The sequence below is a fragment of the Diprion similis genome, chromosome 3 (genome assembly GCF_021155765.1).
Source record: "Diprion similis isolate iyDipSimi1 chromosome 3, iyDipSimi1.1, whole genome shotgun sequence".
Lineage (NCBI taxonomy): Eukaryota > Metazoa > Arthropoda > Insecta > Hymenoptera > Diprionidae > Diprion > Diprion similis.
Window position 1 is genome coordinate 3230406 of NC_060107.1, and position 16532 is coordinate 3246937.

Sequence of the window (16532 nt, forward strand, 5' to 3'; positions counted from 1 at the left end):
AATTTTTCAACATCGATTTGCTCCCATTTTTAAAAACATCGTTCTTCAACCAAATCCTACTCCATATTCTTTGCTTCCTCGGCAAATAAAGGAAAACTTAACACATGAAGGATATTTTTCCTTATTATATATAATCAAAGTTTACTATGAACACGACAAAATTTAGAATCAACGCAGTTCTCATTAGTTTTATCAGATGCATTTTTTTTTCAAAATTTACCGCTATTCATTCATGGAATGTCCCCCCCCCCCCCCCCCCCCCCCCCATAGTGCGTCACAGAAACTAAGAATAAAAATAATCAAAAGTAATAGTCAATGGAAATAAAGAAAAATAATAAAAAATTAATAATTAGTATAACAATTGATAGTACGGTAAAGAAAAGCGATTTCTAGAACGAATGTAATGAATCATCAATGAAATATTCGAAGTCTTTCTCTTTATATGTTTTCCAGCAAAATGCACGAACATTGCTTTACGACACGAAACATTTCAAAGACACTGCAATTCATTTGCACACCACAAATAAAATCTACATTGATAAACTGAGTTACTCAATAACACGTGAACAATGATATTAAACCTAATGACGGCTACTTTTAACGGGTGAGAAAAGCACAATTCAGATCTTCAGTGCTTGGTTGTTCAGTTTGTCGTATCTGCAGAGTGTAATGTGTTCAACATTCCGAGAACTGCTTGCGATCGAGAGCGTAGCCTTTCCATTTCTGCTCCAAAAAGTTCCAGCTGGGCTTCTATCTCTGCAGCCATTTCTAGTTTTCGGGCACATGTAACGCAGCACTCCGTATGATTGCATCTGCGCATTGCACATTTCAATTAGACATCTCATGTTTTTGCTGCTATAAACATGCTGGGACAATATTCACAAAGACTATCCTCAAACTAACATTGTATACGAAAACACAATTACTCGTAATATGCAGCATGAGGTTCGAAAACGTAAGACTTTCAAATAGCTTTTCTATCGATTTATAACACACCTAGTATTTGTCGATCCATAATGAGTTGTCCGTTGTTGACATTGACTTAACAGACTAGGAGGTGGTGTACTAGACCTGACACGAATTTCGGGCACGGTACTAGGTGAAATTTTGTTGTCAGAACTGTTTGTAGCATGACAGTCCCCACAGCCTCTCAAAAAGTCCATGAGAATGCCACGCACTCGTTTTCCACTTGAACGTCGACGTCTTACCTGTAAGAAGTGTACCGTTGTCTCATGGATTTACCTAATAGAAATAACATTGCAGGTTTCATTGTTCAGTAAAATTATCCAGTCCCTACTAACCTCGGAATGTTCGTGTGGATGGTGCGACAGTAAAGGCTCGGTGGATAGATTACTAAACGAAGGACTTCGCGATCTGCATCCCACACTTCTACAACAGTTCTCAATTACTCTTGCATTTGAAGTCGATGGTTTCTTGAATACATCATCGTCGTCATCTTCCATTATGCTATTTTTCCTCACACCATGAGAACAAGTTACATTTTCGTCCGCAAAATTGGAAGTAAAGCGTGTCAAATGATTCCTACTTAAGTTCACTTCAGTCTTTGATTGTTCATTATCCTTGGTGTTTTGCAATCTTGAACATCTCCCAGTTTCCCTTAAATTTGACATGGTGGATGCGCAATCATGATCACCATGACAATGTCTTGAAACTCTATGACGTGGAGAATAATCACAGTGTTCGTGTTCGCAATTACAGCTAAGATAGTTCTTTGCAAAATTTCTCGTATTTTCTTCTTCTGCAAAGTTTGAAGACCTCTTCAATTGATTAACATTTCGAGTATTACTGTGCGCTTCACAATTCCAACAATTACCATTTGTCTCAAGATTCATCGAATGCTTAGAGTTTGGACATTCTCTGAAGTTGTCTATAGCAGACGTCGACTCCTTAGCTACAGTTGGTAATAAGGAACTAAAGTTCTTCAGGTGCCCAGATTCACTGAGCCTCAATGGTGGAATTTTCAGCTTTTTATTCGTCGAGCAGGAAAGAGGATCGACAGTTGAATTCCGTGTGTTTGGTGTCTTTTGCCAGCACCCACAAGATCCTCTCTCGTTTGCTTCATCTATTTTATCAGCGACTTCTTCTAATTCGTCTTCAGTGTTTGTTTCTTGACTGACCTGATATCAAGAGAATACAGATGAAAATTTGGATACACCATTGGTTACAGTTTTGTTATACAATTGCATTCAAACAAGTTATGTATGGATAACTATTGTAAAATACTGACCTCTTTGCCCCAGATGTTGATGGTTCCATTTATTTCCGTCATCCGCACTTCTACATTTCCGAGTAAATAAGGTCCACACTCACGGACAACAGGTGCAGCTCGTTCACCATCTTTGCCATCTTGACTTTTTGTCTCGTCCTCAGCTTGGATGAGGAAGCTCGTTTCCAAACTATTTTCATCCTCGCGATATGTAAAGCATTTCACACCAGAATCTGGATCTTCAACAGCATCATTTTCTTTCGGTGGATATTCCAAGTTCTCCAGAGGTCTATTGGCATCATTTGATTGAGGCACAAAGGGTTGAGAGTTAATCTTTACATAATCCCCTGGATACTTAAATTCAGACTTCGTCCTTCTGTGTAATCTGTTATAGCCACCAGCTGTATGTGGAATCTTTGGAGGCTGGAGGAAGTTTGTATTATCGGGCATTTCTGTAGCTTTTCTTTTGTTCGAACCCCGATTATTGATCGGAGTACTGAAGCTGGAAACACCAGAGGTACTGCAGCCCGTTCCAAAGATATTTGCCATATTTGAATTCCCAGTTACATTATCATCAGTTTTTGATTTCCGTCGCGTTATGTTTGATAGCATCCTAATTATTTTTGAGGAAGTTTGGAATGCATGCGAAGGCTGATGAGGTGGACGAGGAGGGGTTTCAGACACTCCTATAAAACTGTCTTCAGCATTTGAAAGTGGTGTAAGATTGGGTAGTGGTCTGATGGAACCGTTAGAAGCTGGCAGACTCCCGGCGCTTTCAGTCCATTGCGTGTTATAGCTAATAGCAGAGCCCATACTGCTGGTGGACAGTTTTGGATTGGTGCAGGCATTAGCAGATGGAATAGTTTCGATTTTTTCGCAGTTTGGAGGTGGGTCAGTTTGTATTGCGACAGCAACAAGCTGCAGGGTTGGTTTTTGGTTGGCAGATAACTTGGACAGCGTTTTTTTTAACTCCTCTAATTCTTGTTTAAGCTCAAAATTTTCCGACAGTGTCTTCTCATATGCTTCTCTTATCTCCTTGCACTGGGTTGTCTTTTGATTTAACTGAGTTTGAACTAATGCTAACTGTGCCAGCGTTTCGGCATTATTTTTCTCATCAGTTTTAACAGATGCAACCGTCTCAATGTCCTCCTGATGCTCGACTACCTCCATTGGAGTTTCCTTTACACTTTGAACATTTTTAATTGCCATCCCAGTAGTCGGGGCTTCGCTATGGACATTTGTAATTTGCATTTTCTTGTGTTCTGTCATTTCATTACAGGGAGGTTTTTCATTACTTTCTACATGTACCAAGTTTTTATCTGTGCTAGAGTTTGAGCTACCTCTCATGTATTCATCATAGCCGATTGATCGAACATCCATAATATTCTGTCCTTGTGTCTGACCATTGAAAACGTAGTTCACAGTTATTTGTTTTGGTATCCTAATATTTTTCAAATGATCACTCAACAGTTCGCCATTCATGTTCGGTTTTTTCACCTTGACAATATCGTTCGCCACACTCATTTCATTCATTATTATGTCCTTTTGTGGATGCTCGCGATTTACATTCTTTGCAACAACCTTCACTGGTGAATCATTTTGATTCTCTCGTACTGCGCAGTTACTTTCATCTTCATTTGTTAAAGCAAGCCCCTCCTCCTTAGTAAGCTGTTCTCTTACTTCCAAGTCTTTCAACACCTGTTCAGCATAACCCTTGATGCTTTTGCGACCTCTTGTGTTCCGATCATATTCATTCACCGCTTCGTCTTGGCAGGCTGTAAGAACAACAATACAACAAAACTATGAACGAGCTGGGTCAATGAGGAGATAAAATTTAAACTACCTTGTGCGCTAAAATCTGAATGTCTTCGCGACTCTTCCATGGATAGGCGTCTCTCAGCAGACCTCTTATTCATATCTTTCAAGTCCTGAATATAACGTTTCACTTTGCTCTGTACACGACTGTACTTGTTTACACTTGTTATGGATGACTTGAACCGAGGCAACGTACGATATTCGGACAGATCTTGGAGAGACTGACTTCTTTGTTGTCGATTAATAACCTTTGGTTTATCGGATCTCAATGCCATGTCGTCAGACATAACATCCTCCCTCTCGATTTCCTCTTCTGAAAAATCACCCAACATGTCATCTGCGACTTCGACCACTTCGTCCTCCGCAGGAATAACACCCATGTCTAAAGCAAAACTAATATTGATGTGACGAGTTCTGTGTACTCGGGGAAAAAGAAAGGTCTCCGAGATTAAAAATGAAAAAACATAGGTAAGTAAGAAAAATCGTAAATCGCTCGAGCTGAAATTGTTGACTTGACAATAACAGTTTCCAGAGCGATGTTGTACGAGTAGGATATAATAAGAGTAAAAAATGAACGAAAGATATACACCATATTCGGGAATGTAAGAAATCTGAAAGATTTCACCATGAATGTCCTCCTCGTCGTCGTCGTCTTCGTCGTCATCATCGTCGTCGTCCTCATCCTCCTCCTCCTCCTCTTCTTCTTCCTCGTCTACATCCTCGTCGTAAGACCTAGAGAAGCGATCAACGTCGTCGGCTTCCTCTCCGGAGGAGACGATGCAAACGCTGCCCTCCTCGTTATCATCGTTACCCTCGTCTGCCTGTTCCTCGGTGGTGTGGCTACGGCTCTGGGCCTCGTAATCGTCCGGCGGCTCGTCGCTGCCTCGCAAGGGATTCGCGGAGTTATCAAGCGGTAAGAGTTGCTGGATGTTTGCCTCGGCGGTATCGGCGGTATACGGCAGGCTAATGTCTTTGCTCGAAACGCTTATAAACGTCGGCATCTCCTCGTCCTCGAGCATTTCACTTTTCCGATCCTCAAAAGCCTCGCTGTTATCCGACATTTCCTTCTGTTGTTGATAAAACACGCTACACTAGCGAGGGTTTTATCAAGACACGAGACATCGAGTTCAAAGTATGTTTAACTTTAGCCGCTGCTGTTGCTGCGTGTAACCAGTTACTAGGTATCCGTGAAGTCGTGTCGTGCTTCGTGTTCGCGCACGGTTCGGTACCCCGGATGCCGACGCGCGCGATTTTTACACCTGTCAGCCATTTTCCTATCTCGCAAACAGTTCGCGCGCCAATTTTCAAACTGATCCAACTTCATCGAACGATTGTAGTTGCCTGCCTCGTCGAGCGGTGCCAAAAAGCGATCACGCAGGTCTGTACAAAGCTAAAAAATTTATTTTACAAATCATGTTTCACATACAGTTTCAAATTATCTCGAATATTCACTCGATCACGAATCTGCGCTTCCGCCATCAATTTTTAGGTTATACAACGCTAGCCGCGAGATGGCGATACTGAATTGATAAATTAATTTCTACTTACAACTTAATTCGCAAGGTGACGCATTTTACGGTGTGTACTTTTGACAAGGGTCGATAGCGTCACTCGATACTATCGGACTTCTCGAAGGGTTTGAGACTATTTGAATGTGGAATTAATTTGGATTTAATTATTACGGAGCTAGATCGTAAAATATGGTAATTATTGGTATTGCGAAATGATGCAGTAACCTAAATCGCGAGTTAATCAGCTGACAAATAGAGAAGGAAATAAGTGATTGTACAACGCGGAGCCACGCTAATTCACAATCGGGCAATTATAACCGAAGCGCATTATGATCCGTGCGATGGCTCGCGTGATGATATTTCATCAGATTCTTTTAAAAAGAACAGGTTCTTCGCACGACGTGCGTGTATCATAAGATTATGAGATACGCATAGTTATATACGTGTATTGAATTCGCTGTAAAACACGCACTGTTTCACTCAAAAACACACGTACAATGCACAGGCACACGACAGGATTGCGCAAATCAACTTCAGTTCAAGCTGAAGCATAAAGTATATTGCAGGGGTCTCATATAACAGGCCTGTGTGGCTACTGCAGTAGAAACTGACAAAGTAGCGAGTTACATAGACACGTGGGAGAGGGAGAATTTTAAAAACGTGTGCGTTTATGATTCCTCCAAGTACGTGTTGACCAACGCGCATGGCGCGCTAAGCCAACGATATACCTTCATTCAAAATAAATACAAAGCGAATAATTTGCTGACGGTTTTAAATCTCCCTCAATCTGCCATTGTCTTGTTTCATTACATTACTCTGTTTTAGATTAAAAAAAATTACGACGCAGAAGCGATTTTGACAATAAAAAATCACGACCCTCGCTGGTATTCTGCGGAGCTATAAGACGCAATTCCAAGTGTCGAACTGCAGTCCCGATTTAGGTATCGAAACATTGGACACTGTACGAAACCGTGCGGTAATGTATATTGTATCAAAAGATGCGTGGGAGTGGAGAGCTGCTGTCTTCCACAGGTCTCGCCTCGCAACAGCTGGGATCGACTTATGACAGTCGTGTATAGGCGTACCTGGCTATGAAACGAGCTGTCGAACCTTGAAACGTACTCACGCTTACATGGAGCGAAGGATCAGCGACATGACTACAGAGCTTGGTATAATGATATGGCTGGGTGTGCAGCGTTTATATGGCACGAGCCTCTCCTCCATAACCAATCATTGGAGCTGCCATATGCAGGGGGGGGGGGGGATAAGTATATTGTACTTTGTTTAGGCATTCAGTTAATAGATATTTCGATCAAAGGAAACATATCCTCCGACTCTCTTGTATACCCGATTGATAATCACCTTGTGCAGATAATAATAATAATAATAACAATAACAATAAAGAAGTATTATATAGTGTCACACCGATTATAATTTCTCACATATTTTTCATGTACCTTATTATATTTATACTGTTGAATAATTATATTCTTATTAGGAAGAACGTCCGTCACTCGTGAGTTTCGCGTGTACCTACAACGCTGGCATAATCATATATACCTTCGAATAATTCCCGCAGCCATACCGCGATTAGTTTAGCTTTGTTGGATATCTAGGACTCATCGTCACGCGCATGCAGTGCACAGATTTTATACACTGCGTTATAACGTTGTATTGTTAAACACCTAAAACGGGGGATTTATGGATGCGTAGCCAGGACGCTGTTGATATCTGCAGATGATCAAGGTGGGTGCAGTTTCGACTTTTATTCTATAATTTCGCTGGCGTATCGCAAGTTTCGAAAAATTCCATACTTTATTTGGTAAAATGTGTGGCCAATATCTTCCTCCAAAAAATTAGTGGATAATTAATAGAATGAATTTAAGGCAGCAGGAATTTCTCCTGTTATAAATTAAATTTATGATTTGATTATAAATATTGCCTGCATCGTCGCAGTGTGCAAACGCAGAGCATCGAAAATCGGAATTCACGAACCGGAAGTAGATAGTGTCGCTGCTGGGTGCGGATTTTTCAGATTTATAAATTACGTCTGCACGCGTTTCTATTATTAGCGATATTGTAAGCGCGCCGGCGGAGCGCGAGTCGAGCCGATTGAACAAACAGCAACAATATCACCGTCATCGTCATCCCAAAAAGCCTGCAAGTATACGTATATATATATGCAAATTCGTTAGGCCGATACGCCTCATGCGCGAGAAGAAATTTTTTTTTACCTGTATCGTCAATAATACGTCGGCTCCGCACTTGTGCAAATGCGCTTAAAATGTTATTCGCATTTTTTAAAAGCATATGATATACCGTTGAACAGAACTCCTTTCGTTTGTACATACGTACACACATACACACACACGTAGGTATGTCGTATAAGTATAAGTATATCGGTAAGATCATCGGGCGTGTTACGTAAGTAGATAAAATATTTTACAAGCGATTGTTGTATCACGAAACAATGGGACCTCAACTGATTTACTGCTAAATAAATAAAAACAAGAATAATGCTGAAAAGGATGAAGAATTTAAATAGATAGTCATGTAGTCGATCCGCTGCAACTCCGGTGATTATTATTATTGTTCTTGTTGCTCTTGTTGTTGTTCTTGTTGTTAATCTTATCGCCGAACGCGTATGCCACAAGATCGATTCGATAACGATGTTATAATATGTATATACTATATCGTCGAATACGAAATTCGCGGCGCAAATGCGCTGATGCTGATGCTGCTGCTGTCGCTGTAGTTTAAAAAGAATCTCTCGTACGGAGGCAGCGCGCTGGGTATTTCAGTCTTCGTTTAAATGGTGGATATATACATGTATATTCTTACTCACGGTTGCGCTTGCTATTATTAGTTCCTAGTCACCAGAGAGTAGAGTATAAGCTTCTGTGTATTATACGGTGAAATAACACGCTTCGAAAGTGGTACGCTTCTTGCATAATATACGTAAATTAAATACTAATCGATCGCTACTGCAATTACATTTATAAACGGCAAAACTTCATCGACCTCGAACGCCTAACTCTTCGAGATTTTAAGTTTAAAAGTATCGTAATTTCGCCGCTGAGTTTCCGAGCGTTAACTTCTGCTCTGGATAAACTGCTCTGCAGTTTTAGCCTGTTTATTTCAACTGTCAGACGTGTACTAGCGACCATCGTCCGCTTTGTTTTAACAATGATTGTTCACCAGTTTTCACCGTGAGTAATTGAAATGAAAATCTCCGTGAACTGGCGTTTATGGTCGAGTAGAATTTTTCGAATTTGAAAGGGAAACTGTCGTGTGAACTTTTATCAACGAGAAATATGCCTGTGCAGGTGACCACGCGGTTCGGGATCTAAGAGAATAATTTCAATACTTGCAAAACGATTTGACGGCGGTATAAATTTTCACGGGGCAATGCGCGCCGCGGTATTTCAACCATTTGAAAAATATTAGCAATGAGAAATCTGTGACTATGAGAGAACGCCTTTATACTTGTGCATGCATGCGTTAGTTACTAACGGTTAATGGCGTTTGGAAGTTGATGGAGACCAATCGGTCTCGGAATGTGTTTGAACAGATAATCGGAGGTTCAATTTGTGTTGAATGATGCGAGGCTGAAGTTAGTAACGTTAACGTGACGATACACCGGAAGAAAAAATTATTATTTGAATTGGCTTTTCATAATCAGTGTGTATTTGGTTTATAATGGTTTACTAAATTTCGAAAAGTCACGAAAGCGTGAATTAGCAATTTTCCCTAAACATGCATCGTTACTATCATCATCCTTAAGTTTAATCATACATTTACTTGCACCTGTTGTCATTATTCTCGATTTGCCGAATAATTTTTGCACTCTGACATAACGTAATAGGTGTTTTCTTTTTTTCATTTGCTGCTTGATTAGCGACTGCTGTTCAGCTCCAGGGTGCCGGATCCATTGCAATAACAAATCACCAAGCTCATAGATGCGTTGAATTATAACTAATAATATCATCCGTGAAAATGTACACGTGTGAAGGATATATAAGCAGACGTATTTAGTGCTATAATAATTTTGCTGCTGATAATAAATTTTATACACGTATGTGAGGCATTTTACTAATTCAATCCGAATCGCCTAATCCGCCTAATCTGTGAAGAACGTGAAGTAAACGTAGGTACGATCAGTTTTTATAGTTTGAAAAATTATTTTATACTTTATAACACTTTTTCACCTGCGTTACAAAATCAGTCTGACTTACCTGCAACTTCCTTGTCGATATAAAACTTGCAATTGCTTTCAGATGAGGGATGCCGTTCTGCAAAAACGGAACAGTAGCATAGCCACCCCAAAGACGAAACCAACTATTCAAATATATCGCCCTCCAGGTTTGTAAATAATTTTTCTTGTGAAGATTTTTGCAAGATGTTGAAATATTTTTTTGGGAAAAACTTCGAATACAGAATTACGATTCTGCGTTACGTTCGTTATACTTTCAAGTTTACAGCTGTTTCAGATAATATCTAAATACTATATGTATAATGAAGATAACAGTGAATCAGCTGTTTGAACCTGTAATATATGCAGAATCGTCAGTCACGATAATAAAATGCAGCTGTTTTTCCCCTGCGAATCGTTGGTATAATCGAAAAATTTCTGTTGCCAGGTGTCAGAGCGGACGGAACGACAAGCAACACCGTTAATCCTAACTTGAATCCTCACGCCAAGGAGTTTACAATGAAGCAAAACGATCATACACATCCTTCCAAGTAAATATACACAAATGCTAGACGCCTTGTTTTCGTGTGTTTGTTTTCAAATTATTTTTTTTCGAACAACGTATCCGTTGTTCCGGCATAAGTTACAAAACTCAGCCTAACCTGCACCAAATACCTGTATCGTCTATACATACATATAACAATTATTAACGCATATTAATTAATTGTGATAAATAAATGAAAAAGTGTGACGAAGCCTGATCGATATTATAATAAACTGCAATAATTGCTCTTTTCCTGTTTTTCTCACCCATCACGTGCCTTATACATTTAAGCTTGCGGATAAGGAAGATATAATATATCGTGCACGTTAATAAAACTCACATAACGTTCTAATACTCACAATCCTGTATATTAATAATATCAGGTCACAGATGATTGATGTTCACTACAATTGTCTAAAACAGAAACATCATTGACATTGGGGTAAGAAAAAACGGTAACAGATGACTCAACAGGTAGTGACAAATTACGGTATATAATCCCACACACACACACACACACACACATCAGAGGAACTAGGCAAACTCGTTTGTCGATATGATTCGTCGAACAGGTTGGTTACCGCCGATGTCATCATTGCTTCGAACGGCTTGGAGTAAATTGGACCGCTAATTCGATTCGAATTCGAACATACTCACTCGCACAAAGATGTCCAATCCATCAACACCCAAATCCCGTTTATTTCCTTCGAGACCAAAAGCTGGCATGTCCTGACCTTCCTAATTCATGTACGCTAATCGAAGGCTTGTAAATGTAAAAAAAAAAAACAAATAAAAAAGAAAAAGAAAGAAACGTGGGTAAACAGACATACCTCGGAGTAAAGGACACGAAGATCCTTCTATCTGGCTGTAATGTGTTCGCAGAAGTCACGGCACGAATGCAGAACGACCCCATTCGCTGTACAACCTTCAGCACAGTAAATCGAGCGGAAACATCCACCGGTACCTCTACGCACATCAGCAACAACAGCTCCAGCAGCATCAGCACCCTTCTTCCTTCCATCCTCATCAGCACCACCAACACCTTCATCACCATCCTCAGGGTGGTTATCACGTCGGGGTAGCAGGAACCATGCTGCGCCAGCCACATGCTCTCAATACTTCTGCCTCCAGTGGTAACATCACGCACGTATGTCAGTCAACGCGAACTTGACTTTCAGTTTCTTTTCACTATCGCGTTTCTCTCTAGTAAGCTCGATATTTACTGCAAAAGTATGTAGGTACCTGTCGTCTTTCCGTTCTCAAACTCTTTCTTAACCCTTTGAGTCATAGTGGTAAGTTATATTCTTAGTATTCTTACCATCTATTTTGTATCCGTTTTTTTTTTTTTTTTTTTTTTTTGTAGATATATTTAGAAAAGTTTTCAACATATTTCTTTGCGGTTTTCTGCTATTTAAAATTCGGATGGTGTAGTAATAGATTTTCGACACTCGAAAGTAATTATTGCGATATAATGTAAGTTGGTATTTTTGGAAACAAATTGATTGAGGAAAATCGTGAGAATTGAAGGAATGATTCGTTTCCGAGAAAGTTGCCACTCTATACGCATACAGGTTTTACATAAATTGTAAGTCTCGGGGTCACTGATTACGAATCTGAAATCGGTTTTGAAAAATTCAAGGTAGCGGATCCAATATGACGGACGAAAATTTCAAATTCGATCGACTCCGGAGAGAAAACTCTCCCAGGGGTCGCTGATTACGAATCTGAACTCAGATTTTGAAAGTTCAGTATAGCAAATCCAATTAACGATCCCAAAAACAAGTGCATAGAGTTTTTAGACCGTATTCGATCAAATTTAAAATTTTGGCCCGCCAGATTGGATCCGCCATCTTGGATTTTTTAAATCAGATTTTAAATTCATAATGAGCGAGCCCCAAAATCACAGAATACTATCTTGTTATAAAAGTTGACTCAGCACAATAATGTGTGACTCAAAGGGTTAAAGTGTGACTCTTTACACTTCGAAACAGTCTGCATGAGACGCGGCGTGAAACGGAGGTTTCCTTTTTACCGATCGGGAAAAAAGACCTACTAAGCTAAGTTCTTTGGAGACATTGTTATTATGGCTTGTTTTTTCTTCCCGACAGAGTTCGAGTCGGGTACACTTCAGCGTGGACCAGACAGATTCGAAAAACACGAGTTCCGGGAGGCCGGGAAAGCTGGTCAAGTCCTCGTCCTTCGTATCGACGTACGGCTTGAAGCGTTCGAAAAGTTTGAACTCGGCTGACGCCTTGGCGGCGAAAGCTTTGACGATCTCAGACGCCTCGGAACTCGGCCGATTTCCTATCGGTGTTCAGGACAACCTTGTCAAAGCGATTGACGGTCAGTGATCTTCACGCTCTGTGGCGTCTTATGGTTTGGATCAGAATTTCCCTGTTTCCCAGCACTCGACGCACTCGTGCGGAGCAAAATTCAATTCATCGCTGCACGCAACGTCCAGATTCTATGTGTGCATGAGGAAATACAGACGTTCAACTGCACCGTGTGATTATATTTTTACGGTCATAATGTACCAGGAATGTCTTCATTATTATCACGGATGTGATCAGTTCACTTTTGTTCACATGCAGCTTCACCTTCTTCGTAGAAAAGAAGCAAAAATATTCCTCATATCATTTGCATAAGATCCATAAGATAGCGTCCATTAATTACGTGAGCTTTTACTTTGAGCAAATTTTTAACTCAGAGAATATACATTGTTTATAGGTATTCAGTGGTGCGAAGCAAAATACATGAACATATCGAACAAATTGAATTATCTAAAAATTATAGGGAAAATCTGACATGAAGAGAAGGGGGGTCTAAATTAAAAAAAAAATATCTCACGCAATTAATGGACGAACCCTAAACTACTCCGTGAACTTGAAGACGGATGTCATTTATACCAGCGTCGTAAAATCTTTCTTGCAGATCCCAATCTCCTTAACTCTCGGGCCCTCATGGAACTAGTACGACACATTCTGGACAGAGTTGTTGAAAATCGTCGGTACGCAGAGCCGGCAGCAAAGCTTTGCATCACGATAATCGAGGTACGTAGTAAATTATGTACGTGATGCGTCGGTTGTTCGCTTGCACTATATAGTTTCTTTTTCTTCCTCTGCATGTATACATATACGTTATGCATGCAAGACCTTCGGAAGGTTTTATGTGCGTGATACGGTTGATGCAGCAGCAAATGGTGCATAATCGCCGTAATAATACTAATGACAGCTTATATCGTTCAGAAAGAAGTGAAAGAAACGTTCTTGGAGTCCCTCCTTAACACGTGCCAGCAATGGTATCAAGAACGTGGTAAGGTCCTCCAGGAGGTCTCGGCCTTTCATCATCACTCGGCCTTCATGACGTTTCTCAACGAAATGTACTGCCAGGTGAGTGAATTAATTCGTTCCAACTCCAATCATTTCGACAAATTACCACCTAATCGAGTCCCTCACCATTTAAGGATGAGGTCTGTTCATCTGGTACCATATAGATAAAAAAAACAGCAAAAATTAAAGAGATGCTTGAAATTTCTCAAGCTATGTTCAGATTCCCCTCAATGATGCTGATCGCGAGCATGGCTACTGTGTGATAGAATTGAACTTGGACAAATTCAAATAACATAATTAGTCAACATATCAACAATTGAGAATAAGTTTGGAAGCTTGAATGTTCAAAGTAATCGAGGGCAAATGTTATTCATATTATTTCATTAGATTTCGATACGTTTTTTTATTCAGATCGCATGAAAGTAGTTAGTTATCTCCAGAGTGAAGAGAAAAAATTTATGTACAAGAGAGGTTTTGTCAACAATTACATTTTTTGTACAGTAAATTGTAAATTTCTGGGAATCTGGTCACATAGTCGAAATGAGTAGAAAAATATTAGAATTTGATAAAAACACGGGATTTTAAGCATTTCAAACGCTATAATTGTAGAACCTTTTCTCAAATTGTTCATGTCTTAGGTTGTTTTACTAGAATTTGTTCATAATTATTTATGTCCCATAGCAAGGATGTTGTTTCATTCGCGCTCACCATCATCGGATCAAATTACGAATAAAATAAAAATACAATTGCATACGGTTTCTACTCTTTTCTCAACTTTTTCAGCTTAAACGCCGGCAGCTCCAGTTGAAAACACAACAGGAAGGCGTTCCTCCTGGACGGGTCCTTCTCACCCTGCTGTGGAAGTGTTGTCAAGACTGTCTCCAGCCGCCAATAGTCAATTCCCTGGCCGAGGTATAAATTTCATGTCACTGATCGAAAGATGTGAGAAGTAAATTGTACCGAATTTTTATGACAATGTGACAAGCGGTTGGCTTTATCCTACGAGACATCGATTAATTAAGAAGGTCGAGTGCACGGTGAGGTTTCTACGCTTACAGAAGCTGTCAGGGTGTCTGTTCGCTCGCTTCTTACCTTTCTTTATGTTCTATTTAAAAAACACAATGCACGGTATATGTATGTATTTCAAGGTGACCTCACACCGGATTCGCGCTGGTCAAATATCGTATAGACAGTAAACACGTCCCTCGGAGAATGAAATGATGGATCGTTCCTCGGTGGATTTTTTCAACTGTTTCGAGTAATTTATTATGCGGATGATCATTTTGCGCATTGTTGGGTTGTACACTCGAGTTGTAAATACAATACGATCGGCGATTAGAATCGGCTTCGCAGAATCGCGTCGTGTCGGTGGTTTGGCATTCGTCAGTGATTTATTCCTCATTAGTGCAACAATTCTCGGTGTCATTAATATCGTTAACTTACGCTTGTGTAAAAACAACAAACCGCTGCGTTCTTCGCGACGGTTACATAACCGATTTTTTGGTGGAATAAGCTGTTGATCGAAACAATGCCTTTGATGATATGCAAACGTTGTTTTGCACTATCGATTTTCATGTTTTCTTTTTTTCTCCCCCCTCAGACCGACTGCCTCTTCTTTATCCTGACTTGCATCGGCAAGGATTTGGACACGGAACTTCCAGCCCAGTTGCAGCAGCTCCTTGGAAGTGTTCGGGACGCTTTTCTCGCCGAACAAACGGTTCTACCTGCTGTAAGAAGAACGCTGCTTCAGCTGATAGAATTGCACGCAGCTCAATGGCAGCTTCCGGCTCCAGCAGTCGTCTACTATTATCCTGGTCCTTCGAAATAGCCTCGATCGATCGACGATCCTTCCGTCTAGCCATGCTGTCACTTTCCCTCCACGCAGCTTCCTTTTTTCTCTCCACTTCTACGCATCGTCGATAAACGAATATTATACACGAATGAAAATAATCGAAATGAAAACAGAACGAATAACAATCTGACGCGATACGAGGCGGATTACGCGGACGATTGTTATACTATACATACACATAAGGCTATGTATATTAGTATATTGTATACTAAACTCTTTAATTATAATTTCAAGACTGTTTCTACGGTCTTTTCGTCTATCATCATATTTATTCAAGAGATTTTCGATGAAAATAAAACGAGGATATGAAATTTGCAAAAAATATACGCACGGATTTATATTTCTGTAAAAATAATACCTCGGATAATTATTCTTCCGATAGCAGGTATCCACGTGTGTATTAATATTGCAAGACATTGTTTTAACGTTGATAATTTACTCGGTGTAATAACAGCAAATCAAGCCGCAAACTTAATCCTTGAAGTAAACTCGCTGCTTGCTTTAAGCAATGCCCAGCTCACCGTAGTTCCGTATTTGTGTAACTTACATGCATATACACGATATTGCAAATACATGTAAAAAGAGTGATGCAAGAGGTATGAAATGTGCAGAATATGCCAATTATATCCAGCTTTGTGCTGCTAACTCGCAGCGGCATTAAGTATCTGGCGAAACGCGAGGATCATCGCACTCATGAGACGACCAATATATAATTCATTCATTATTCATTCTGAGTCAGCTTTTTCCGGTAGCTCGGGTCGCCTTTTCCTCGTTCTCAATAACTCACTCCCTCCATAAAAAATCCGTGAACGATAAATTCTCGACACGTTTTGCGAAGGAAGAAGAAGGAAAATGAAAGGCTGTGCATACAAGCATTCGCAACATTAATTTAGTTTTTAAGATTTAGTCAGATAATATAGCATGTTCAGGTTTTCCGATATCCTTCAGGATCTCTCCAGACAATCAGTGAAAGTTTAGAGACAATTTCTCAAACAAAACATTACCGAACTACTATATCTACGTGCGAAGTAAAACGTCTACGAGACGATGAGAAGAACCGCG

The 16532-nt window shown here is 40.0% G+C and overlaps 2 protein-coding genes across 9 annotated transcripts; one reads left to right on the forward strand and one right to left on the reverse strand.

Annotated features, from left to right (window-relative positions):
- Positions 1 to 240: 240 nt before the first annotated feature.
- LOC124404922 lies at positions 241 to 5368 on the reverse strand. Of its 2 annotated transcripts, none has more exons than XM_046879415.1 (6): positions 4632 to 5368; positions 4071 to 4424; positions 2249 to 4002; positions 1302 to 2138; positions 997 to 1208; positions 241 to 812 (listed from the first exon to the last, which is right to left on the reverse strand). In XM_046879415.1, the coding sequence occupies exons 1-6, from the start codon at positions 5101 to 5103 to the stop codon at positions 644 to 646; spliced, it is 3798 nt and encodes a 1265-aa protein (XP_046735371.1). In that variant the 5' UTR covers positions 5104 to 5368; the 3' UTR covers positions 241 to 643. The 2 variants fall into 2 exon arrangements, with proteins under 2 accessions (XP_046735371.1, XP_046735372.1); XM_046879416.1 differs by having other exon boundaries at positions 4668 to 5365.
- Positions 5369 to 6985: 1617 nt separating this feature from the next.
- On the forward strand, positions 6986 to 15663 carry LOC124404931. 7 transcript variants are annotated; one of them, XM_046879443.1, is made up of 10 exons: positions 8378 to 8489; positions 9452 to 9704; positions 9831 to 9915; positions 10194 to 10296; positions 11172 to 11436; positions 12398 to 12632; positions 13221 to 13339; positions 13535 to 13678; positions 14402 to 14530; positions 15219 to 15662. In XM_046879443.1, exons 3-10 carry the CDS (start codon positions 9831 to 9833, stop codon positions 15444 to 15446), a joined length of 1308 nt encoding a protein of 435 aa, XP_046735399.1. In that variant the 5' UTR covers positions 8378 to 8489; positions 9452 to 9704; the 3' UTR covers positions 15447 to 15662. The 7 variants fall into 7 exon arrangements, with proteins under 7 accessions (XP_046735396.1, XP_046735402.1, XP_046735398.1 ...); XM_046879445.1 differs by having other exon boundaries at positions 9452 to 9700; XM_046879440.1 differs by lacking the exons at positions 8378 to 8489; positions 9452 to 9704 and adding an exon at positions 6986 to 7299.
- The last annotated feature ends 869 nt before the right edge of the window (positions 15664 to 16532 follow it).

What these genes read in the sequence shown, in the direction of transcription:
- LOC124404922 (XM_046879415.1), bottom strand. Translation starts at nt 5,103, where the DNA reads ATGTCGGATAACAGCGAGGCTTTTGAGGATCGGAAAAGTGAAATGCTC. An exon ending in ATCCACACGAACATTCCGAG is followed by an intron (nt 1,209 to 1,301) that starts GTTAGTAGGGAC and finishes CACTTCTTACAG; the next exon opens with GTAAGACGTCGACGTTCAAG. An exon ending in TATGGATCGACAAATACTAG is followed by an intron (nt 813 to 996) that starts GTGTGTTATAAA and finishes TGCAATGCGCAG; the next exon opens with ATGCAATCATACGGAGTGCT.
- LOC124404931 (XM_046879440.1), top strand. An exon ending in CCTTGTCAAAGCGATTGACG is followed by an intron (nt 12,633 to 13,220) that starts GTCAGTGATCTT and finishes TCTTTCTTGCAG; the next exon opens with ATCCCAATCTCCTTAACTCT. An exon ending in TTTGCATCACGATAATCGAG is followed by an intron (nt 13,340 to 13,534) that starts GTACGTAGTAAA and finishes TATATCGTTCAG; the next exon opens with AAAGAAGTGAAAGAAACGTT.